The 25,762-nt window shown below is 40.9% G+C and overlaps 1 protein-coding gene across 6 annotated transcripts in view; it reads right to left on the bottom strand.

Annotated features, from left to right (window-relative positions):
• Positions 1-25,762, bottom strand: part of ABLIM1 (actin binding LIM protein 1) — a 264,926-nt gene that overhangs the window by 46,569 nt on the left and 192,595 nt on the right. For 3 of the 6 annotated variants that reach the window (XM_011927831.1, XM_011927832.1, XM_011927836.1), the window contains 3 exons: positions 13,948-14,035; positions 10,272-10,330; positions 7,609-7,692 (listed from right to left, as the gene is read on the bottom strand). In XM_011927831.1, the coding sequence (XP_011783221.1) occupies positions 7,609-7,692; positions 10,272-10,330; positions 13,948-14,035 (231 nt within the window). The remainder of the gene's footprint in view (positions 1-7,608; positions 7,693-10,271; positions 10,331-13,947; positions 14,036-25,762) is intronic. The other 3 variants (XM_011927833.1, XM_011927830.1, XM_011927835.1) reach the window with 1 other exon arrangement.

Here is a 25,762-nt window from a genome sequence, read left to right as displayed (position 1 = left end):
GATTATAGGCGTGAGCCAAAATGCCTGGCCTCTCCCTTCCTTCTTGGTTGGATTAGAGGATCCTGTGAGTTATGCAGGCTTTCTTGGAAGCATTTATCTTTTCTTGTTTACACTATTAATATTGTTGAGCTAAAGATTTTAAAAGTTAATCAACAGTTTGAATTTTCTCAAGTCCCATTTGGTTTTTAAAAGTTTTCAGATCAAAATTACCTCCAATTTACATACACTTGTCCCCAAGTTCTCTGATGCAGAAATAAATATTTTAGGTTTTAATAGGCAGTTTTCAAAGTCAGGTAAACTGGTCATCAAATTTTCTGATGTTCTGGCTTGTCTTAGAGCCATCCCTCTGCTACTTGCATCTTCAAACTTTAGTGTTGAGAAATGCCCTGATGTATCTTGGTGATATGGTTTGGCTCTGTGCCCCCACCCAAATCTCATCTTGATTTGTAATCTCCATGTGTCAAGGGAGAGAGGTGATTGGATTATGGGGGCGGTTTCCTCCATGCTGTTCTCATGATAGTGAGGGAATTCTCACGAGACCTGGTGGTTTTATAAACGGTAGTTTTTCCTGCACTCACATGCTCTCTCTTTCCTGCCGCCATGTGAAGAAGGTCTTTGCTTCCCCTTTGCTTTCTGCCATGATTGTAAGTTTCCTGAGTCCTTCCCAGCCATGCAGAACTGTGAGTCAATTAAATCTCTTTTCTGTATAAATTACCCAGTCTTGGGCAGTTCTTTACAGCAGTGTGAAAATGGACTAATACACTTGGAGATTCGGAAACTGCTTTTTCTTTCACTGAATTTACCATTGTTTGTTTTTGCTTCATTCTGACCTCCTAAGTTTATGGTAAAATTTACATCCATGGGCATCTTGTTTATGGGTTAAGTTGCATTCTTGCTTGTTTATTTTCTTACAATGGCCCAATTCTGTTTACCTGTCTATATTGAAATAATGGGATAGAACACATCTATGTATTTTATGTAATACAGTGTAATACAGTGCACTTAAAAGGCTGACTTTGGTGCCAAATAACAGTTCAAACCTGGACTCTACTAGTTGTTTGATGTTACATGAGTTTTTCTTTTTTCTTTTCCTTTCTTTTTTTCTTTCAACTTCCTTGAGCTTCAACTTCTTCATGTATAGAATGGAGAAAGGTGTACCAGCATAACTATGTCATAGGGTTAAATGAGAGAATGCATATAAAGCTCCAAGCACCTTACTGGGCACATGGCAAGTAGTCAACATTTTCTAGACACTTGGGATTAGACTAGGTTTCTTAGGCAGTTATTCTCAAATAACGCTTCTGTTTTGCTCTTCATGAATATTCCTTTCATATGTGAGCTACCTAGAACTAGGCTTCCCCGGCATTCTCTACAGCTACCGCACTTGGACTCCTTCCCATCAGAACACAGATATGTGAAGCAATTCATCACAGTATATGGGGCAGCAGTCCTGCCAGGAGCTGAGAGATTGCCTTCCCCTCCTTGAGGACTCTGTGAAGTGATTCCAAATGCTCTTGGAGACAGTGACTGTGTCTTAACTTTAGTAATTAATGCCCTTCCCATGCCGATGACGATGACCTTGCACAGTCTGTCTTATCTGCCAGGACAGTTCCTGGTTTGCTGCCTACTGAACTGTGCTCAAGGCTTCCGTGACACGCATGGATTGCCTGCTTTTTGCCACGGTCTCTAATGTCTCTCAAAGTGTATTTGCTCAACTGCAGGGAGTTAGCAGGCTCTCCTTTATGAAAATCATAAAATTACTTTTTAAAAATCGAATGATTATTTTTTGGAGTTTTAATCCTAGATACTTAGAATTTTACATTTCAATTTGAAACATCTAGAATTCTAAACATGTTGAATTTCAAATTAACATCTTGTTTATTAAAAGAACCCTTTTTATTCTTCCAGCTGTTATTTTTCTTTTTCTTTTTTGTTTTTGAGATGGAGTCTTGCTCTGTCGCCCAGGCTGGAGTGCAGTGGCCGGATCTCAGCTCACTGCAAGCTCCGCCTCCCAGGTTTATGCCATTCTCCTGCCACAGCCTCCCGAGTAGCTGGCACTATAGGCGCCCGCCACCTCGCCCGGCTAGTTTTTGCATTTTTTAGTAGAGACGGGGTTTCACCATGTTAGCCAGGATGGTCTCGATCTCCTGAGCTCGTGATCCGCCTGTCTCGGCCTCCCAAAGTGCTGGGATTACAGGCTTGAGCCACCGCGCCCGGCCTGTTATTTTTCTTTTCCTAATGAATCCATAATTTGCTGTTATGGGTAAGATATCTTCAAAAGGCTCAGAGCTGTTCTCCAACACAATAACATACATCCACTCAGACAGAAACCATCTCAACCTTGAAAGCACTTAACTTACTGACATGCTGTCCCACTTTCAAATCCCATTGATAATTTCTTCTTTACCATTACCCCAACCCTGTCATTACCTATCATCACCTCTTTGGTCATCATAGAATTTTACAGGTGATCCTGACATGTAACTGATGATCCTTACATGTAGTTATTTAATCTAAATTACCATTTCTACCCATTCAGATGTCCATGGTAACAACAGTGACCCAATAATTATGAACTGAACTCAATAACCCAATGGGTCGGCAGCCTTGTTTCTGGAATTCTCTATGAGAGTTACAGTGAACAAAATTACTCTCTGATCTATGTTATAAATGCATACAATTTCAAATATTTATCACCAAAGGTAAGCCCACTGCTATAGAATAAAGGAAACAGCAAGGACTTATGGCTAACATGCTAAAAGCAGGTACAATTTATTTCCTTTCATTTAAGCACCTTTTCCTTGCAGAAAAACCAACTTGAAAGTGCAGTTGGAAAAATTCAGTTCTTTCTTTTGATGCTATCTTTGGCATCTTCTGATACCATCTTTGGCATGGAGGTGGGGTGGGGTGGGATGAAGAAAGCAGGCAAGGTAGATAGAGAAAGAATTATATATGGTTGTGATTACTCAGAGGATTTTGCCAGTGAGATTAGGCAAGTAGTTGAAACCTTATTTTGGCAAAAGGAAGAAAGGAGCCTTCGGTAAGAACCTTCTTGTTGATATAGCTGTTATCACTCAGTCTCTCATGATGAAGGGGTCCATTTACTCTATAGTTATCTCCCAGCACACTTTCATGTCTTTACTTTTGATTTCAACAACTATTTTTACTTTCCTTACACACACACACACACACACACATTAACAAAGAGACGCCTCACCAGAAGACTAGCAGTTCAACAGGAGAGATAAAAAATGGTAATTACAAATAAGTAGCCAAATGCTTTAAAAAGCACATCTTTTTGTTTTCTTCATGAAATTTCTTTGAAAAGCCCTCGAAATACCTTTCAGCTATTTTTCCCCTATGCCTTGATTTTGTCCATCTGTCCTACCATCCAGAAGGCACAGTCACAGAATGAAAATTAATTGAAGACATCCTCTTCTTTTTCCACTCCAGCTCTTTTCATTCTTCAAACACTAACCATTAAAAAACACTTACCAGAGATCTGCTGGTTGAGTAAGTAGAAAAATGACATTTTCCATTTACTTTCCATTATGGTCCCACCATGCACATGGGTCTCCTAGAAGGACAGTGCTGGGAAGCACTTTGTAGTCCCTGCCCTCCCCCCATTCAGCAGGAGCAGGGATGCAACAACTATATTCATCTAATTTGCATTTATCCAAAGCCATGCTCTAAGGAGAGAGAAACTACAGGCATCTGGCAACCAGATCAGAATGATCTTACGAACACTGACGGGACAACTACTGATATAAGGTGACTGACACCTTATACTAAATCCTGTTGATGTTGACAGTACCTGCCTTGGGTTTTTGTTGAAGTTCATTAGACAAGGTGGTGATAGCAGCTGCAGAAGAAGGAATACTTTTAAAACCTGCACATACTGAATGCCCGCTGCTAAGCAAAGAAAGAGTGAAATCAACTCCCTTGGAAAAAAGAATTTTGTGTTTGGAGAGGAGGCAGGAGGGTGCTGTGGGCACATACCACTTCTCTGGAGACAGTTTCACAAATGCCATTAGCCTTTACTACATGTGATCTTTCCAGTATAAATCTTTACACCTCTACATTCAGCTGTCTGATGAATTGTAAAGACACCCTCAAAAGGATGAAATACTTGAACGAAGTGAAAGCTGGGAGTAAAACAGTATGTACCGTAGTGACATGAACAAAACAAAAATCAAAACACCACTAACATTGCTTGCTCTAGACAGACATAAAGCCTCAAATTAGCTCCTTTAAAAATATACACATGGTATTTGTTTGGTATAACATAGATTGACAAGTGCATATGTTATAATAGGTAAATATTAGTTTCAAAGAAAAAAGTCATGCCCATTTTGTAGGTCAGTCAATTCATGCTTTAACCTCCAAAGGCATAGCTGAGAAAAACTCCCTTTTAGAATGAAAGCAAGTGACACCCCCAGATTATTAAAGACTTGGTCCTGGGAATATCATGTGCTTTATCTATAATGAATTATACATGCTCAGTACTGCGTTTACCTGTAGACAAAATTTGCTATTCATAGAAAACTTCCAAATGAGTGGAACCAGAATATGTTTTTCTCAGGTAATTCTATTTTCATCATTTTCTTTTACCTGTAATTCAGGCAAAAGGAAAAGATGGAGCTCATTCTCAATCTAGATAACAAAATGACTTTCCTGCTACAGATTTTACTATCCTCTACAACAAAACCAGGACTTATTTCTGAAGCACAGAGTGCTGAATGTCCCTGCAAGGAAGAGAGTTTATCTAATACCTAAGGGTAGTCAGTTTTAAGTGGTGGGAAATGAGCTGCTGTGTAGCCAGAGTACTTAAAAGATAAAATATCTGTGACTTGAGAACTGCATTGCTTTGTAGTTTTCTGGCATTTTAAAGGTTCTTCAATTGCCAACGGGTGAAGGGAGATCTTGCCACAAAGCCCATTTTCTCTGCCAGGTCCCAAGCTGTTTACAACTTTCTGTGATGGAGCTAAAGTTGACTTCATTGATAGTTACAGCTGGATAATAGGAATCAGATGTCCCGTTTGAACAACAAGACAGGAGGAGAGAAGTTGTAAACGGATCTCTCTCACTCCCTCTCTCTCAAGATGCTCCAAATCTCTCAAGCTTAAAGGTCTGGGGCAAACTAAAAAATTTCACACTTGATGATGGCATTTTTCTTCAAGTCATGAAAATGTATTACTTGCTTGTAGCCACAGGCTAACAAAATGTAATACTATTTAAGAGTATACTACTGGAAAAAAAAATAATAATAAAAAAAAGGTATTGAACAAGTGGCTTCTTGCCAAGTGGAAGCACTAATTCTGAGCAACACTCATTTGCAGTGGGGACAATCTTTGGCTGTTCCTCTGGATTCGTGCGACTTTGGCTTCACTGTGTGTGGAAATTCTGCCACCGGAGCTGAAACTTTTAACACAGAATGAAGCTTGTACGAAAAATACATCATATCATAGGAACCCAGTATCACGGGACAATGCAAGGCACCAAGGCCTGGGGTCAAGAACCAAAGTATGCAGTTGGCTTGCTGTTTATGACAGCCTGTGCGGTCTCAGACATGCTGCTGTATCTGTCCGCTTTTTTTTTTGAGACAGAGTCTCACTCTGTCTCCCAGGCTGGAGCGCAGTGGCATGATCTTGGTTCACTGCAGCCTCAACCTCCCCAGGCTCAGGTGATCTTCCCATCTAAGCCTTCTGAGTGGCTAAGAATACAGGTATGCACCACCATGCCTGGCTAATTTTTGTATTTTTGGAGGGGTACATAGGGGTTTTGCCATGTTGCCCAGGCTGGTCTCAAACTCCTGTGCCCTAGCGATCTGCCCACATTGGCCTCTCAACGTGCTGGGATCACAGGCATAAGCCACCATGCCCAGCCCATCTGACTTCATTCTATCAATGAGGAAACTCAGGGGGTTGACCTCTAAAAGATTCTCTTCTATTCTAAGCTTCTACACTTGTCTTTTCCATCGTGCAATGAAAGAACGTGAAGGCTTAACAAAAATAGAAACTCAAACTTTTCTTATCGTTAGTTAGTGCAGTTCTGACAGGCACAGAACGTACAGGCACACAGCCCAGCCAAAGTGCTGCAGTGCAACCCTGAATTGTTAGCAGAGCTAGAGAACAGGTTTCATCTGAGCCAAGATGAGATTGTAGAAAGTCCCTTCTAGTTTAACAGGCCAAGGTTTCCACTGATTCTCAGAAACCCCTAAAGGTCAGGTCTGTGCATGCAGCATAATCTCCAGCTTGGCTGTTCCTCTGCTGGGCTGGCTGAGTCCTCTCCCTTCTCCTGCAGGATGCCCTGGGCAGGTGGCACTGCTCTCTTCCTTATACTCCATCAGTGGCCCCCTGACAATAGCCTTAGCCAGTATTTAATGTTCTCCTTCTTCTGCTTCTTTCAGGTTTTTCTCTCACTGTCCCCTTGCACTATAGCAGAATGAATATGAGTGATGGGCTCATGGAAACACGTTTTCCAATCCTGGCTCTTCCACTTACCAGTAGAGTAATTCTGGAGAAGTTACCTAACTATGATGGGTCTCAGTCTCCCCATCTGTAAAATGGGAATAAGATGAGCTACCTTGCAGGAATTCTTAGGGAGAGCAAATGAGATTGTACATAAATCCCCCAGCCTCCATAGAGTAGGTGCCTGTTTCTCAGTTTCTTCCTTTCCCACTTCACTGTTCCTTTGTTTTTTTTTTTTGCTTGAGACAGAGTCTTGCTCTGTTGCCCAGGCTGGAGTGCAGTGGCACAACCCTGGCTCACTGCAATTTCTGTCTCCAGGGTTCAAACAACTCTCCTGTCTCAGTCTCCCGAGTAGCTGGGATTACAGGCATCCACAACAATGCCCAGCTAATTTTTCTACTTTTAGTGGAGACAGGGTTTCACCATGTTGGCCAGGGTGGTCTTGAACTCTTGATCTCAAGTGATCCACCTGCCTCCGCCTCTCAAAGTGCTGGGATTACAGGCGTGAGCCACTGCACTCGGCCTCACTCTTCCTTTCTTGAGTGAAACTACTCCCTACCCAAGCACTGCCTTTCTCAGCTGCACACTTCACATCTCCTCATCAGGTCTGCCACTTTCTCCTCATCCCCTCGTGGTCAAATCTCAGCCAGCCTCTAAAAATCAACTCCAAGACCACTTCTCCCAGGAAGCGACCCTGGAGGCCTTTTCCTCATCTGACATTCCAAGGAGCGTGGCCTTTGCGATCCGTAGCCTGGGATGGGTTTCTGTACCACCCTTATAATTATTTACCCGTCTTTCTTCGCCTATGAGCCTCGATCTGCTACATTCAGCCCAGTTCTACACCTGGGTGCTCAGCAGATACTTGTGCAGTGAACAAACGTGGCAACACAGGACCAAAAGGCAGCTTCTGATGTGCTTGCTTTACAGACACAAAGCTTTAGCTGCTGCTCTGAATGAAAACATCCATCCAAGAAGACAACGGCCAGAGTCAGTGTGAGAGGCGCTCGTGGTGTGAGAAAAGCATCTGCTTTCTGCAGGAGCCGAAGAAGTTATATGAGAAAAGCAGCCCGGGGGAAAAGCAACAGAAGCCTGGGCCCAGGACAGTGGCTTTGAGCCCCAGCCTAGACACAGCGCCAACCTGCAGAGACGGAGACCGTCCTGTGCGTCGAATCAGACTTTTGGGATAAAAGAAATCGGATGAAGAACGCCGAATGTTTGGCAGCTGCCATGAAACATGAGAAAAGGGAAGAATGAACACAGAAATAGCCTAAAATCAGAAGTATTATTAAAAAAAAAAAAAACACCTTAGTGAAAACTAACTTGATAGTAAACATAAAGTGGGATCCTTTCATTGATGTACAAGCGGATTTTTTGGGTCAATTTTTGGGCCCATGTTTAAAAGCATATTAACTGGTCTTCAAGTTACAGTATATTTATCTAAGCTCCAACCCCTTTCAATTCCTCTCCATTTCTTTTGGCTTAGACATTCTTATAATATATAAAGAGTAAGAAGCCAGTGAAGCCAATTGAGAGGCATTCTTGAGAATCTGTTGTTACAAATGCCCCATGAGTTCTTAAATATCAAAAATGTGGATTACTCAGTGGGGTTGCCGAAAGATTCTTAAAACATTTTCATTTCACTGTGGAAACTGCACTAATGTGAAAAGTGAAAGGCCTGGAAATCCTGGCTCAAGATTTGTGATGTGTAGACACACCCTTAAGAGAGTACAAGATGCATTTCTCTGTTCAAAACCTATTCCCTTTAACCCCCACCAACATCAGTGTGAAGCCCGGGTCTGGGCACCTGGGAGCCTCTTCCTCACTTCTGGGCTTTCCAAAGACAGTGACCCAGAGCACTCTCCTGACCTCCTAAATAGTGAATGCTGGGTTTAGGAGAAGAGCTTTAGAATTCTCTGGAAGGTTTACTAAAGGAAGAAAACAAGAGCTCCTCTTGGCCAGAATAGGTGGAAGTATTTCACTAGTTGTTTTCATAAGCTTATGCAGAGAGTTTTCCATCAAGATGTAATCAGAGTACTGTTGTTTTTTAAAAATCATTTTAGTCACATGATCTGCAAGCTCAAGCAATCCTGATACAGAAAAGGCCCACATTCCACTCAGTCTGGCCTCATTAGCATTCCTCTCTTCATCTCCCAAAAGACTTCATCAGAGATGAAGTTAAAATGATTACTAAAAAACCCAAAAGCAACATTAGAGAGAGAGTACAAACTACTATAGCTACTTGGGTGGTTTCTGGGCAGCATCCTCAAGCTATGCTGTGAACTTTACATTCTTATGATAAAAGTCACAATAAGGATGATCATTTATGTTCTCATATTTTATTAAAGGTAACTCATTTCCAAAGCATCCATAGTTTCTCAAAAATTCCAGAGTGTAGAGCCCACAACCAGGTGACTATGCCTGTGTGTGACCATCCGGCTGATGGACTTCAGGAGTCTGTGCGTCAAAAACAGAGAGCGAAACCACCCTAAGTTTGGTGGGCAAATTCCTCTTCAGCTGTTCTTACCTTTATTCAGTTATTCAGAGAAAAAGTGTTTCCCCCCTCCCCTCTCAACTTAAGTATGTTCACAATAATTTTGCATTCTAAAAGCACTGCATTTGTTCAGGGTCACAGCGAAGGGACAAGTTCCTAAAATATCCAAATGGTAAAATATCTCCATCTGATTGATGGATGTGAATTGAGGAGGAAAAGAAAAAACAAAAAACAGAGGAAAAATATCTCCTGTGCATACGTGTGGTTCATTCACAGAATAAAGCAAACACACTAGGAAAATAAGAGCTGTAATTCCCAAGGCAGCAGGCAAAGGGATCTGAAAAAAGGCAGAGCGAGTGGGTCTCGCTGATAATCACTGCTCCAAAGCCAAGTCAGCCCTTCACAAGTCACACATCAGTGACTAGACCCCATCAATAAACTGACCGTGCTGCCGCTGGGGATTACATACATAGCTTCTGATGCCTGCTAATGGCAGATCGAGAAGAGATTATACTACGCGCTAGAGGCTGGCCTCCAAAATAAATCCAGGCCATTCTTTTCCCTGAGACAGTAAACAGGGTGCAGTCAAACTCCAGTTTTTCTATGGGTACCACTAAGTTAGGTTACCCAAGGCACTGGGATTCATTCAGTCTGATTATTGCACTGAAAAATACTTCCTAGCCCACGTGAAAAATGGGGTATCTGAACAGGATAGAGATTATGATCATGGTTTTACAACTGTGTACAGTGCTTTGCTTCTGAAACATAAAATATCGTCATCTGGAGGTGTTCTGAGAATTGATTAATTTACCTATCTTGGTTCGTTATTATTTTCCCCATAGGTTTCATCTGACAAGCCATCAGCTTTTAGAGTCTATTCTGGTGAATTTGGATTCAGTAAAATGAGAGACCAGTAGAATGTACTAATGTAGAGCTGGGGTCAGAGTAGTGCATTATAGACTAAGCACCAAAACAGTCTGGTGAGGTCAGCAGGTGCTGCACCTGGAACCTGATGAGTTATTGTTTTACCATCTGCATGATTTGACTTTTCCCTTGAATGCTTTTCTAAGAAGCTGACTAGTGAGGCCAAGGCTTACTTTGTCTAACACAAGCATTTGGAACAAAAACCACAGTACATTTAAGGTAAGAGGGGACCCCTTTCCCTAGCCAAATGGCCTTTGAACTTAGTTTGCTATAAGGGAAAAAGTCAGTAAAAAGTAATTTCACCTAAACCCTAACCCCAAGAATTAGTGACTATGAGCGTATGGCCTACAAATGCAGCTGGTGTCATGTTTTAATTGTGTTCTTACCCGCAGTTTTTCCTCGGTCTTCGTAGATTGCTTACAGTCGGGATGCCAAACGGTGGAACCTGAGAAGACAGAATGCACTGCTAAGAGCCAGGATGGAAAGATACAAAGTCCTCTTAGACAGCACTTCTGAGGATGGCTCCTATCCCTCTTTCCCCATCATAGGAAGGTGTTATTGGTTTTTGTCCAAGTAAATCATAACACAAAAATCAGACATGTCCAAAGTCTAAGCAAGTTTTCCTGATCTAGCCGAAGCTTGTTTGATAAAGGTCATAATTCTAGACCACAGAGACCACTAACTGGGCATGAGTCTTTTGATGCAAGAGATATTTAGTCCTTAATCGTGTCTTGTTATTGTTAAACCTTATATCATCCTTTAAAAGGAATGCCTGAGTGCTTACTACAAGTTTCATTTAATTTAACAAATAGTAGGCATTGTTTATCTAACATCAAAACAACCAACCAGTTTAGCTGAGGGGAATAAAGTCAACCAGATAGTCTACATCCAGAAGCAAAACTTTCTGAATTTTTCATTGATTCAATTATACACAGTCACCTACATAGAAATGAGAAATTAAACCAACTAGCAGAAAGAGTGAAAGTTAAATTATAAATCCAAAAATTTCCTTTGGCCTTGAACCTTTTAAGTAATTTTCTAAAAAGTCTCCACTTTTAAAGTAGTAAAGTAACTATTTAGGTGTTATTTTCTGTTCCTGAGTCAACAGTCTCACTTTCTTGTATTATGAAGCAATTTAACGCATGGTACCAGCATCACAGAATTAAACAAAACACTTATCTCCAACAGAAGCTCTTATCTTGTAAGAATCCAATGCCTCCTCGTATGATTTTATATGACTAGATACATACAAAATATGTCATCTATATGATTATGGGTAAGGTTGATATGTTCACGTAAGGACACATTCAAGTGTAGGGATGGACAGAACTTAAATGAGCACTTAAGAAGACTTAAGAAAATAAAGTTACTATGCTGAAAGCAAAAATTACAGAAATCAAATTCACAGTATGAATATCAGAGTTTCCAAATTTCATGATTTAAATCTTTACCTTATTTTTTTTTTTTCTTTTGAGATAGAGTCTCGCTCTGTCTCCCAGGCTGGAGTGTAAGTGGCACAATCTCAGCTCACTGCAACCTCCGCCTCCCAGGTTATAGCGATTCCCCTGCCTCAGCCTCCCAAGTAGCTGGGATTACAGGTGTGCACCACCATGCCCAGCTGATTTTTATACTTTTAGTAAAGACGGGTTTTTGCCATGTTGGCCAGGCTCTTTGGAACTCCTGACCTCAAGTGATCCACCCACCTTGGCCTCCCAAAGTGTTGAGATTACAGGCGTGAGCCACCGCACCCGGCCAAAATCTTTATCTCTTTTAAGCAACAACCTGGGCATACTTGAAAATCACCAAATTAAAATAACTCATGAGTTATTTCACACCACTGAGCTAAACTAACATTAAATTAATGGCAAGAAAAAATACATTTTATATCAGCATAATTCTTTAATCCTTATTTAACAACTTTTTCCATCTTCTTAACCCAGGGCCAAAATACACAAACAAAAAAATCAAACAAAAAGCAGACAGATGTATAGGTCTCTTCAGCACTAACTCCGGCTCAAAGGCTGACTACAAAGCACAGGAAATCCTCTGAATGTGGAGGGCCCAGGGGTCAGGTGCAGGCTCAGGAGAAGCATTCGCTGTGAAGGTTCTGCTGAGCAGGAGTCACTGGCCAGGACACCGGGTCTGCGCACAATGGCACTGTTGTTCTCCAGAGGTCAGGCACACAAGGAATGTGACTCGGACAGAACATCAGATGCTGAAGAAGATGAAACTGCTCTTTCTTCAAAGATGTGCCAAGAGGGCACGCAAAGGCTTCTGAAGCACAACTCCAGAAGGTTTAGAGCAATCCCTAGAATTCCAAATGCAGCCTTAACAGATAGCCATTTATTCGTAGCCCGAATGTATTGTATTCGTGCACAGCTTGAAACCTTCTCTCTCCAGTCTCCAGAACCACTCTGAATTGCAGAGCTGCACCCGGAGCCTCTGAGTCTCTGTTTCCAGCAGAGACAGTGTTGACTGGCACTCCTGTGTCGTTTTTGAGTGCCAGAATTGATAGGCTAAAATCTAAGCCCACAGACCAAATAAAGAATAAATCTGCTTTGTGCGGGGAAATGCAGAGTGACACCTGCCTATTGCCACTGCAGATGTAAGGCCTGTTGTCTGTGGAAAATGTGTCATATAAATCCCGCATGAGGCCACAGATGCGGGTGCTTGTCACTTGCCTTCATAAGGCCTTTCAAAATTCTGTGATGTTTTTAATCACAGTTTTTCAGAGTGATCACTCTAAAGCCAAAAAGAAGTTTGGGTTGTCAATTTCTCACATAGCAAGCCTTTTTAAAGGGGAGAGTAGCCAGGCTTTGCTTTAATACTCAAGAATCCTTTCTGTAGATTTTTCTAAGTTGCCTAAAAACAAAACTGAGGGAGAAAAGCCAACCACACATTACAAGTACACATCGTGCTATCTGCAAAGAGAAATCAAGAAATGACATGCACAGGTAGTTGAGACTCAGTAATTACCACAACGGAATGAGCAACAGCTTTTATGGGTTTTGCTAATTTTACTGAAAAACCCTTGTTTGATTAGTAACTCTTTTCCAGCTAAAAACAGTAAAATGCTTGCACAGATGGTGCTGTTTGACTAGAAGCGAATCCTCTCTTAAAGCCTCTCTGAGAAGTTCCAGAATTTCAGAGAACATAAAAACTGATCATGTATGTGTAGTGTGTGTGTGTGTGTGTATATATACATATATATATATATAATCAGTTTCATAAAAACTATGATCACATATATATGGTCTATTTCATATACATGTATATATATGGTCATATATATATATAAATAAATAAATAAATAAATAAATACAGTTGAGGATTCCCTGTGTTGCCCAGGATGGTCTTGAACTCCTTGGTTCAAGCAGTCTTCCCAACTCAGCTTCCCAAAGTGCTGGGATTCCAGTGGCTCCCTGGTAAAAAGTACCTCTTTGATACCAGAAATTTCTCTTTCAGAGAGTGGGTTCTCTCTTGTTATCTCCCATTCTCTCTCTGTCCCTCTCTCTCTCTCAGTATAAGAGTTAATCATCTTAATGGGGTGAACCAAGTCTGTGACATAATTCATCAAATATGAGATTTTATTCTTGAAAACTCAAAGAACAGCAGCCCAGGAGGCCTCAAAAAGCCCTTCTCACAGGACAGTAAGAGAAGAAAAAAAGTAGCCATCAAATGAGTAACATTTCAGACATTTCTAGAAATTCTCTTGTAATCTTTTGTTTCCTAAGCATATTCCTGGGAAGAACTGGAGAGGAGGTATTGCTAATTTTCACTCTTCCCTCACATCTGAGGCATCAAATGTCGAGTCCTATTCATTTGATTAAGCCAGCATCACAAGTTCATTCGTGAACAGCCTCAGGGGCTCACTGCCAGCATGTCAGTTGCTTGGCTGATTAATACTAACTGATGAGGTAACTTTTGGCCATAATCTTCTTGGATTGGGGTAGCCTCACAGCTAATAACATGCCTCCTTGTCTAAAAACAATGAAACAAACATAGCAAGATTTCCTTTCCCCCCAGCAGGGAAAACTTCTAGTGTTCTTGAGTCTGCCTCACCTTGAAGATACATTTCCTCTCCTTCTGTGAACATTTGGTTGCATCTGCTGCATCGTGCACAGCTGGGATGGTAATGTTTGTCACCTGCCTGCAAGAGAAAAGGTAGGGAATGTTGAGTCTAGTCCTTGTCATGGAGTCCAGAATCTTTTCTGGACTTGAGGATTTAGAAGAAAAGAAAAGATGCTGAAAAAGGAAAAATAATTGTCTAATTGACCAAACTTCCTACACCAACAGCCCCGGAAGCTAAAGCCAACTTCATTGAAACTGGGAGGGGCTCAAAGGCCAGCTACCCGTGGCTGCCTGGAGGGGCTGCCTTGCCTCTCAGCGTTTCTGGCTTCTATGTGTCCCTCTTGACCTGGATGGCTGCCAGTAACACGCCATATGCCTGAGATGAGTCACTCCATCTCCCCAAAACCCCACCTTGTTGGGAGCTAATGCTGTTTCTAACAAACCAACCAAAAATAAATGACACTGATATTTAGCAGGTTCTTGCTTTCTTGGCTAAACAATCTGAAAATAATAAAATCTACCCCAATGACATCAAGGTGAGGAAGGCTATAGTAAAATACATAATCCACTGCTTTTATCTCAAAGGGGGCCCAAAGTCTCTTCTATGCAGCTTGCAACAATCTTTTGCCAGTGGCTTACATGAAGAGTTTTCTGGAGAAGGCATTTTACTAAGGTGGCTGTGCATTATTTATGTGCATTTCACATTCCTAAATATGACAGATGCCATCACAGCAGGTATTGACTTCCCCGAAGCAAAGTGTCACTGGATACAGGGACAATTTTCTAGACAGGTGCCAAATCACATTAGAGTCACACTCCACATACACGCCTGGCAAGAACAAATCCTTTCATTCACAGCCTAGCAAAAAATCATCGCCACCTAAGAGCTCTCAGATGGACTCTGATTAAATCGTTTCCATCAATTCACCATCGAAACATTTCTTCTGCATTAACCATGTACAAGGCAGTGGCCAAGAAAGAGTTAAAAATGGCTGCATCCTGCATCAGAACCTGCATGAAACTGCAACAGGAAATCAGATGTCAGGTGGTAATCCCTTTCTCATACCTTCCTGTAAAAACTACAAGATCCGCTTAGCAACCAGTGCGTGAGGTGGTGGTGAGCCATTTAAGATAATCAGGTGGAAAAAAAAATTGAAGTTATTTAAATTAGAAGTTAGGAATAAAAATCTTTTCAGTGGTGCCTGCAAGAAAATTCCAGAAGTGGTGCTGTTGCCCTTGTCCACATGCTACTTTTATGTATGTATGTATGTATGTATTTATTTATTTAGACGGAGTCTGGCTCTGTCGCTCAGGCTGGAGTGCAGTGGTGCAATCTCGGCTCACTGCAAGCTCCACCTCCCAGGTTCACGCGATTCTCCTGCCTCAGCCTCCCCAGTAGCTGGGACTACAGGCACCTGGCACCACGCCCGGCTAATTTTTTGTATTTTTAGTAGAGATGGAGTTTCACCGTGTTAGCCAGGATGGTCTCGATCTCCTGACCTTGTGATCCACCCGCCTCGGCCTCTCAAAGTGCTGGGATTACAGGTGTGAGCCACCGCACCCGGCCACATGCTACTTTTTATTTATTTGTAAAATGTTTTACTTTTCTGCAGGAGGAAGTGTAGGGCTGGGGGAGAGTGGTGAGAGAAGGCAGGAAATATCAACAACACAAAGTAGCTCCTGCCTGTAGAACATCTGAGGTCAAATGTGAGCAGAAAGGAGGAAGAAAGAAGACATTACTCAGTCCTAAGTGCTCAGTTCTAAACCAGGATGCCAGTGCTGGGAGGTCCAAGTTAGTCCGGGCAATCTCTGGACTCTTGAGGAAAATGTTAAGTGAAAAAATAAAGGCCCATTGACAAGAGCATAGTGTCATCTGCAGCGAAAAGCATACCTCTCAGTAAGCTATAAATAGAAAGAAATGTCTTCAAGCTGATCAAGTGTATTTATCATATTTAGTGGTGAAACCTTCATGGCATTCTCATGAAAGACAGGAAAGAGACAAACAAGACAAAGATGTACACTTTTACCAATATCATTCTACATTGTTTTCCTCCTGGCCAATGTGATGTCAGGAAAAAGAAGTATAAAGATCACGAATACAAAAATTGAGTCATATGGCTAAATAAAAAATTAACATATAAAAACCATTATTTCCTATTCACTAGCAATAAAAATTAAGTAAATGTAATGGGAAAATGGGATCCCATTTGTAATAACAAGTAATAAACCCTCCAATGTAAGATCTACATAAAGCAAATTATGGAACTTAACTGATGAACATAATAGACCTAAATAGAAATATATGATATTTCTAGATGGAGAAACTAAATATTGTAAAGATGCTGATTTATCAAAAATGAACCTATTAATGCAACACCCAGTCTAAACACCCACAGGAATTTTCTCTATAGACCTTGACAGGCTGCTTCTGTAAGTTTACATGACAGAATAAATGCACACACAAAAAATACATTTTTTTTGTGAAAGAGAACAGCAATAAAGAAGGATTTTCCCTTCCTGTTACAAAATTTTTTTCTAAGTCTAAAATAATTACAGTACTTTAGTACGGGTGTGGGTGCAGAAAATAATCAACAGTACAGAAGAGAGGGATCAGCTGCATAGCTATACGTAAAAGGGAATTCAGTTTATGATAAAGGTAATAGTTCACATGAGCTGAAATAATGGATTACTCAATAAATAGAGAGGACAACTGGTTCTCCACTTAGAGAAAGACAAAATATAGACTCCTAAGTCACAACCTATACAAAAATCAATTCAAGGCTGAGCGTAGTGGCTCATGCTTCTGACCTTAGCACTTTGGGAGGGCTAGGCAGGAGGCTCACTTGAGCCCAAGAGTTCAAAATCATCCTGAGCAAAACAAGTGAGACCTTGTCTCTACAAAAAAAGAACAAAATTAGCCAGGCATGGTGGCTTACACCTGTAGTCACAGCTACTTGGAGGGTGAGGTGAGAGGACTGCTTGAGCCCAGGAGGCTGAGGCTGCAGTGAGCCAAGATCATGCCACTTGCCCTCCAGCCTGGGCAACAGAGCAAGATCCCATCTCAAAAACAAACCAAACCAAACAACAACAACCCCAATAAAGAAGTACTTAGAATATTGATTCACATGTAGCCATTACAAGACTGATGTAAACTCACATGTACACACATGGAAACGGTTCAAGCTAATATTACTAAGAGAAAAAAATCAAGTGGAAAAATAATACCTATAAAATAACCACACAAGCTAATTGGATTCAAATCCAGTTTCAGTATTGTGTGATCCTGTGCATGTGACAATCTCTCTAATCTTCAGCTTCCACATCAATAAAATGGGTAGAAATAATAGAACTTACCCCACACAGTAGATGAGAGCACTATTAGGAACCCAGTATATTGCCTGGCACCATGTTAAGTGCTTTAAAAACATAATTTTCTTCAACCCCCTCATCAATCCTGTAAGGCAGACACTCTTACGATTATTTACATCAATGAGGACACACATGTGTATGTATATTGATCTTACATGTGTGCCCTTCTTAGAGAGAAGACAGGGAGAACGTACCCCAACTAGTTTGCTATGGTTACCTTTGGAGCAAGAGGTGGGAGCCCGGAAGAAGTAAAGGAAGGGACCCTCACATTCTTCTTTGCAGCTATATCATCTCAACCCTTGATAACAAGAATATATTTTTTTGTTGCTGTGTAATAAAATCAAGACCAAGAGGAAAGAAAGTTCATTTCTTTTGGAGCCATGACACCTGAACTTGAGTGTTTACCCCAGCCTGTACTGGAAATGGGATCTTGGGCAGATCACAAGCTCTTGGAACCTCTGTTGTAAAGCAGAGATGATGATGATGGTGATGATGGTGGTGGTGATGGTGACGATGATGACGATGGTGAGTGGTGGTGGTGACGGTGATGATGATGATGACGGTGAGTGGTGGTGGTGATGGTGATGGTGATGATGATGATGGTGAGTGGTGGTGGTGGTGATGGTGATGATAATGATGATGGTGGTGGTGATGGTGATGATGATGATGATGGTGAGTGGTGGTGGGGTGGTGATGATGGTGAGTGGTGGTGGTCGTGGTGATGATGATGATGACGGTGAGTGGTGGTGGGGTGGTGGTGATGATGATGATGGTGAGTGGTGGTGGGGTGATGATGGTGATGATGATGATGGTGATGATAGTGGTGGTGATGGTGATGATGATGGTGAGTGGTGGTGGTGGTGATGGTGATGGTGATGGTGATGATGGTGAGTGGTGGTGGGGTGGTGATGATGATGGTGAGTGGTGGTGGGGTGATGATGGTAGTGATGGTGATGGTGATAATGATAGTAGTGGTGGTGATAATGGTGAAGATGATGATAATGATAGTGACAGTGATGACAATGATGAAGACAATGATGGTGATGATGATGGTAATGGTGATGTGGTAGTGATCACGATGTAGTGGTGATGATGGTGATGCTGCTGCTGCTGCTGACATTGATAGTAGTACTGGTGATGATGTTATTTTGATTATTCTGTGTCAATTACTCTTTTACATACTCCATAAACATTTAGTCAATTTGTGTCACAATAACCTAAGAAGGCAGGAAGTATTATTCTCCTTATTTTATAGATGAGGAAGCTGAGGCCTGGAGAGATTTTATAACTCCTTTACAGTCACAGTTAGAACTGGCGGGACCAGGATGCAAACCCAGGTAGTCTGGCTCTGGAGAGAGTGTTCTTACCCAGTACCACCACTACTAACCATACATTATGTCACTGCTGTAACTACCTCACAGTGATACTGGTGTGATGACCAAAAGACATTTTGAAGATGGTGTGACACACTGCAGAAAGTAATAATAATAATAGTAGGAATAACAATGTATAACTCTCTGCTCAGAGACAGTCCCAAGGTCATTCACAAAAAGAAGGCACATTAGTGTGGTTTGGATGCCAGTAAAAGGCTCTCTGGATGCCCTGGGCAGGCATAGGAGAGTCACTGTGTTCTATTAACTCACAAGATGAATGGAAGTTACATCAACTTATAAGAGTTCTATCAACTCACAAGATGAATGGAAGTTACATCAAGGCCCCATGTGGCAGGACTTTGCTCTATAAATCATTAGTAAAAAACACTACTACATATACACCATGGAATACTTTACAGCCATAAAAAGGAATGAGATCATGTCCTTTGCAGGGACATGGATGAAGCTGGAAACCATTATCCTCAGCAAACTAACACAGGAACAGAAAACCAAACACCACATGTTCTCACAGGTGGGAGCTGAACAATGAGAACACACAGACACAGGGAGGGGAATAACACTTACTGGAACCTGTTGGGGGAGGGTGGGCAGGGAAGAGCATTAAGGAAAAGAGCTAAGGCATGTTGGGCTTAATACCTAGGTGGTGGGTTGCTAGGTGCAGCAAACCACCATGGCACATGTTTACCTACGTAACAAACTTGCACATCCTGCACATGTACCCCGGAACTTAAAAAAAAATAAAATAAAATAATTATATAAAAAGAAAACACTGCTAAAAAACCTAACCCTAGCCCACTGTAATGCCAGGGATGTCTTGACCTATGCACTTCCTTCATCCCAAGATGCCGAACATGTCAACACATTCGGTGAGCCAGAGTCAAAAGGCATTCAGGAGTCTTTCTGTTTTTGTAGCAGTGCAGGCTTGAGGGCCTCCAGGGTCAGGTGCTCAAGACAAAGGAGCCCCTCCTTTGCATGTGTGAGCCACCCTTCTGTTTCATTTCTCCTTACATAGGCACCCATGACGGTTCAAAGAGAAGCCATGTGCACAAGACCAGGAAAAGTAACAGAGCTGAACACAGACGGCAGCACATATGCAAATTTACCAAAAATCAGATGTTGCTGAATCAAAATCATTTAAATTGGAGTTATTTTTAGGAGAAGGAAAAGTATTTCAGATCATGAGCAAAATGAAAGACTAAATAGTGCACATATAAGAAACAGATAATAAGTATGCAATTTATTGCAGAGAGGCTGCTGTTGACTGTAAACTTTTAAAGCCCAGCAGGAGCTTTGTTGTGGCAGGTGACTGCACGAAGGCTGGTTTACCAGATACCTGGTCCCAGACGCACAACTGGCAGAGATCCTGCCTGAGCCTGAGTGGCCAGAGGTGCTGTTAGAGAGCTCGCCAGAGCTCCATCACTGCTCTTCCTCATCTATCTTTGTACCCTGCTCCTTTAAAAAAATCACGTCCCCATTTCTGCATTTTCACATATTCAAAATGCTCTTGTAAAAAGACTACATTGTGGCTAGCATGAAACTCTATGAAGAATTGACAATTTGCTTATTTAGGTGAGTTTTACAAAGTACCTGCCTACACATTCGAAGTGCAAAAAATTGTTTGCCTTTAACAGTCCTGGTTAAATCAGACATCTGTAGTTATTATTGCTATTTAGTTAATCTCTAAACTGAAGTATGAACATTAGCATACAAGCCAGGATTCTGAGGAAATAGCACCTACTCTAATGCAAATTTAGTGTAAGTCACAACATTTTTGATGAAACTCTTTGTCTGGAAAAGCAGAAAGGAGTTCTGAATTCTTTGTGAACATGAGGTAGAGGGAAAGGGCTACAAGCTTTGGAATCAAGAAGTCCGAGAATCATACCTCGATTTACTATCCATAGGGCCTCAAATATGTCACTACTTCATATCTCCAAGCCTCAGGACACACATCTGAAAAATGCAAAGGGCTGGGCTAGATAATTTCAAGTCCTATTCAGCTGTAAAATTCTACATTTCTGTATGAAATCCCATACCCTCTACAAGCTCACATAGTAGTGTTAACAGAAAAGCAATTTTGGTAGAGAAAGAACATTCTTGATGGCAGAAAATGGAGTTTAACCAATGATTCCTCTGTGTCTGTTACCCAGGAGAATTCGAGGCCCTAAGCCCTGAGCCCATGTAATATGCTCCTGGGAATAGAAAAAGAGAATTGTAATTCTAGAATCCATCCTTGGACAGAAAATCTGCTCATCTGATAACCTGCTTAGCTCTTGGACTGCTGACTATCCCTTTTAGTTTCTTTCCTTTACCGCCTCCCTTTCTTTAGGAGTGCTCTACTTGTGACATGAGCCCAGGAGATGGGAAGACGGCCCTGAAGGTCAACCTTAATCCATTTATAACTTATGTTCTGCCTACTTTCAAAAAGGACTATCTGATGCTTATCAGAGAAGGCCATGATTTTAAAACAATTGATCAAGAACCTTAAAAATCAAAAGACCCAAGCTCAGGCAAACATGTTTGTTGTGATGTGAGCTTCTTAGCAGATGAGGGCAAAAGAGGAACTGATGGGCTGCCAAAGTCTCGCTGTTTGAAAAAATGGCCGCACACACTTGTCACTACAGAGGCGAGATTTCCTGATTCTAAGTTAGTAACAGTCATTGCATGCTGAAGTTCTACAAGGTCTTGCTCTGTGTAACGCTTTGTATCAAGACTTTAAGTGACTCACAACAACCCTATGAGGTAGGCAGCTGCTATTTTACAGTCTTGTTCTACAAGCAAGGAAACGAAATTGTTTTACCCAAACCACCGTGCTTCCAGAAGACAGAGCTAGGGTTAGAACCCAGGTAGCTCGACTCAAGGTCCACACGTTTACCCTGTTAAAGGGATTCTCATACAGGGACCCTCAGTTACGGGACAGAAAAACATCTTCCACAGGAATTTCACTGATGATAGGAAGTATTTAAGTAGTTGTTTTTCATATAGACCCTTGAGAAATATCAAAGATGTAGCACCGAAAGATCAGTAAATGAAGTCACTTCTATAGAGGAAGTTAAACTACCAAGGACTACGTGTGTAGTTTTGTTTCTTGTTTTATCTTAAAAGATCTAACTTGATTCAGAGATGGTGCTTAGAACCCCCAAAGGAATAAGCAAATTGTTTTCCAGTCCCTAAGACTCTCCCAAACACAGCTCTGGTGGATGGTAATTCAGACTAAGGATATACAAACACCTGGAGGGTGGTGGGTTGCTTTAGATCAGGAGTTTTCTAACTTTATTGTGCATAAGCAACACCCAAGGAGCCTTTTAAAAATGGGTTCGATGGCCTTAAGGTGGGGCCCAGATATGAGTGTCTTTATTTTATAAGCACTGAAATGAGTCTATGCAGATCACCATGAGATGGGAAAACACTGGTCTGGGTGGTACCAAAACCACAAACCTGAGGGTGGATGAAGAGATGAGGAAGCCAAAGGGAGTAACAGAGATGTGCTGCTTACGTGGTAGGTGCATGGGTGGAAGGGAGAGGCAGAATCACGCAAGTTCCCTGTCGTGCTCCTGCAGAAAGGCAGTGCAGAGGCTGACTCAGCTTTTTTGCGTCTACTGTTTTTTTCACCCTCAACTGGGAGAGGTTCCCAATGCAACTGGACTGGCTTGATCTCTAAGTTAAACACTCACCTGTTCCAGAAGGCTTTTCTCCTGATGCAGCATCATGAACAGGCAGGATAATGAGGGCGTGCCTTGGCCATAAATATGTATTCCAGGCAAAGGTGAATAAATCAGTCTGCCCAAGCAGCTTCACAAAGCCTAGAGGGCTCTATACAAGTCTGTGCAAAGCCACCCTGCACAAATGAGAACATCCTGTAACCCTACAGCCTTACTAACTGCGAGGCTTCTGAGCTCACAGATGCTGCTCTAAACACATGTGCAATGTCAGAGGAAGGGTCAGCAGCTTATCCTTCTGAGTAAGGGTGCATAAACTAGTTTAGGGAGAAATAAACCATTATACTCTAATGTTCTAGGTCCCTTTGACCACCTGCTTGAAACATAAAAGACAGAACAGCAACTTCTTTCTTTTAATGAGAAGAATAAAATTAAGAATAAAAATACAGGTGCAATATCCCAGGGTAGGTGCATATTGGCTTTTCACAGATACTGCTTTCTCATCTCCTTACAAGGAATTAATTGCAAAAACTTTAAAGAAGTCTTCGCTATTTAATAGTACTATGTAAATGTTATCTGTAAATGCATGCATCTGTAAAGGACTTAACCACTCTTTAAATTAATCTATAGATTTTGTGCAATCCCTACAAAAATCTCAGCAGAATTGTTCATAGAAATTTACAACCTGGTCCTAAAACTTACACGACAAGGCAAAGGACCTAGAAGAGTAAAACATTTTTTGCAAAAGAAAAACAGGATAAAGTCGAAGGACTTAAGCTACCTCAATTCAAAACTTACAAGAAAGCTATAAGTTGTCAAGACAGCATGGCATTGGCATTGGGATAGACATACAGATCAATAGAATAGAAGAGAGTTCAAAACTAAACCTACACATTTATAGTCAATTGATTTCCAATAAAGTACCAGGCAATTTGATGGGGAAAGGACTGTCTTTCCAACAAATGATGTTGAGAGAATTGGCTATCTATATCCAATTAAACCCTTACCTCACACCATATAAAAAATTAACTCATAGATTGTAGAACTAAACATAAAACTTCTAGACAAAAACATAGGAGAAAATATTTGTGATTTTGGTTTAGTCAAAGGTTTAACTACTACACCAAAAACACAATCCATAAAAGAAAAAAAATTGATAAATTAGATGTCATCAAAATTAAAATCCCCTTCTTTTCAAAAGACATTATAAGAAAATGGAAAGATCTACCATGGACTGGGAGAAAATTTCTGCAAATCGTATACCTGAAAAACGATTTGTATTTATTTATTATTTAGAGAACTCTTACAACTCAATAATAACAGGCCAAACAACCCAATTAAAAAGTGGGCAAACAATTCAAATAGACACTTCACCAAAGAAGATATATGAATGCCTAATAAGCACATGAAAATATTTTGAATTTCACAAGTCATATTAGGGAAATAAAATGAAAACCACAATGAAATACCACTATACACCCACTATGATGGCTATAATTAAAATGACTGACTAGACCCAGTGTTGATGAGGATGTGGAGAAAGTGTAACACTCATACATTGCTGGTGGGAATGTAAAATGGAACGGCTACTGCAGAAACCTCTTTGGCAGTTTTTCAAAAACATGAATATAAATATACGGTACCCTGCAACCCAGTATGTCTACTCCCAGATATTGAATTAAAAGAAATGATAACATATGCCCACACAAAGACTTCTATGTGAAAGTTCCATAGCAGTGTTATTCACAATAGCCCCAAACAATCCAAATGACCCTTAAGTGGTGAATAGATAATGAGATGTGAAACATTCAAATAACAAAGTACTACTAAGCAATAAAAAGGAACAAATTACTGATACAGGCAACAACACAGATGACCCTATTAAGTGATAGAAGCTAGACACAAAGATTACCTATTGTATGATCCCATTTATACGAAATTTCTCAAAAAGGCAAAACTGAAGAGATATAAAGTAGATGAGTGGCTGCTCAAAACGGGGATGAGGTAGATGGGAGTAACATTAACTGCAAATGAGCAGTCAGTTTGGGGTGATGGAAAAGTTCTAAGTCTACACTGTGGTGATGGTTGCACAATTGTATAAATGCAATATAAATGATCGAAGTGTACACATACAATGAATACATTTTACAGTATGTAAACTATTCCTCAATAAAGAGACACAATTAAAAAACAGAACAAAACGGTGTGGGGAGAGGGCAATGAAGAGCTAATCAGGAGGGCAGGATAAACTATTCACTGTCCACAATGACAAATTAGGATACATATGCATTTATTTCCTTTTGGAGGTCCAAATTCCTTTGGGAAGCTCTTTAAAAACAAGTGTTCTTTCTCCAGAACAAAATATACCTGCATGTATAGATGGCTAGACATACATATGCAATATGACATTATTAGCAGTTGAATGAAGACCTGAACATTTTCAAAGGGATTCTTTAAAAAAAATTGTTTACTAATCTAACCATGATTTTTCTGTCTTCAGAGGAATTACTATTCCCTTTGTACAAGAGGATAAACTCAACTGCAGAGAGATTAAGTAACTTGGCCAGGACCCTATGAGAAGTTGAAAAGAGAATCTGGACTACTGCATTAACCTTAGTGTATTAATAGCTGCTGTGAATCTCTCAGGGTGGTCCTTTTGCTATATGCTCTTCCACAAAGTATTTAAACTTGATTCTTCTCTGACCCTTTGAAATAGACAACATCATTCTTCTAGTTTTATGGTGATCAAACCGAGGCTCAGAGGCCAAATGACTTTCTGTACCAAGATCAAAGTCAACAGGTATCAGAACTAGGAAACATCCCAGATCTTTGCACACAAATATGACTCCCTTGTAACAATACTATCTCACCACAGTGTTTCCCTTTTCCCAGAAATCTTAGGCACCTACAGAAATAATTCTTGTATGACATAAAAAGAGGGCTACATTGATTGAGGAGAGAATATTTTATTAACATGTATCTTGGATATTTTGCCGAATTTTAAGGAAGAGCAAATAACTAAAGGCAAAACAGAAATCTGAAATCAATCAAATAAATCACTGTATTTTAAATTAACCTCTTCTCCCTTGCACTCCTACATGTGTTTAACTTTGCCTTCTGTTATCATGGCTGAATTGTCTGCCCTACTGTTCATCATAGAGTAGAAAGACATGGGCTTTGGGAGCAAGAGAACCCAGAGTCTAAATTCTAGACTGAAAATTGGACTTTGGGCACTTTTCCGGGCTCATTTCTTCATCTGTAAAAACTGGTATAAGAAAATCTACTAAGGGCAAAGTGCAATGGTTCGTGCCTGCAACCCTAGCAGATCACTTGAGCCCAGGAATTCAAGACCAGCCTGGGCAACATGGAGAAACCCCATCTCTACAA

The sequence above is a fragment of the Colobus angolensis genome, unplaced genomic scaffold (assembly GCF_000951035.1).
Source record: "Colobus angolensis palliatus isolate OR3802 unplaced genomic scaffold, Cang.pa_1.0 Scaffold75, whole genome shotgun sequence".
NCBI lineage: Eukaryota > Metazoa > Chordata > Mammalia > Primates > Cercopithecidae > Colobus > Colobus angolensis.
Note: the sequence above shows the minus strand (reverse complement) of the source record. Positions and strands in the feature narration are given on the sequence as shown.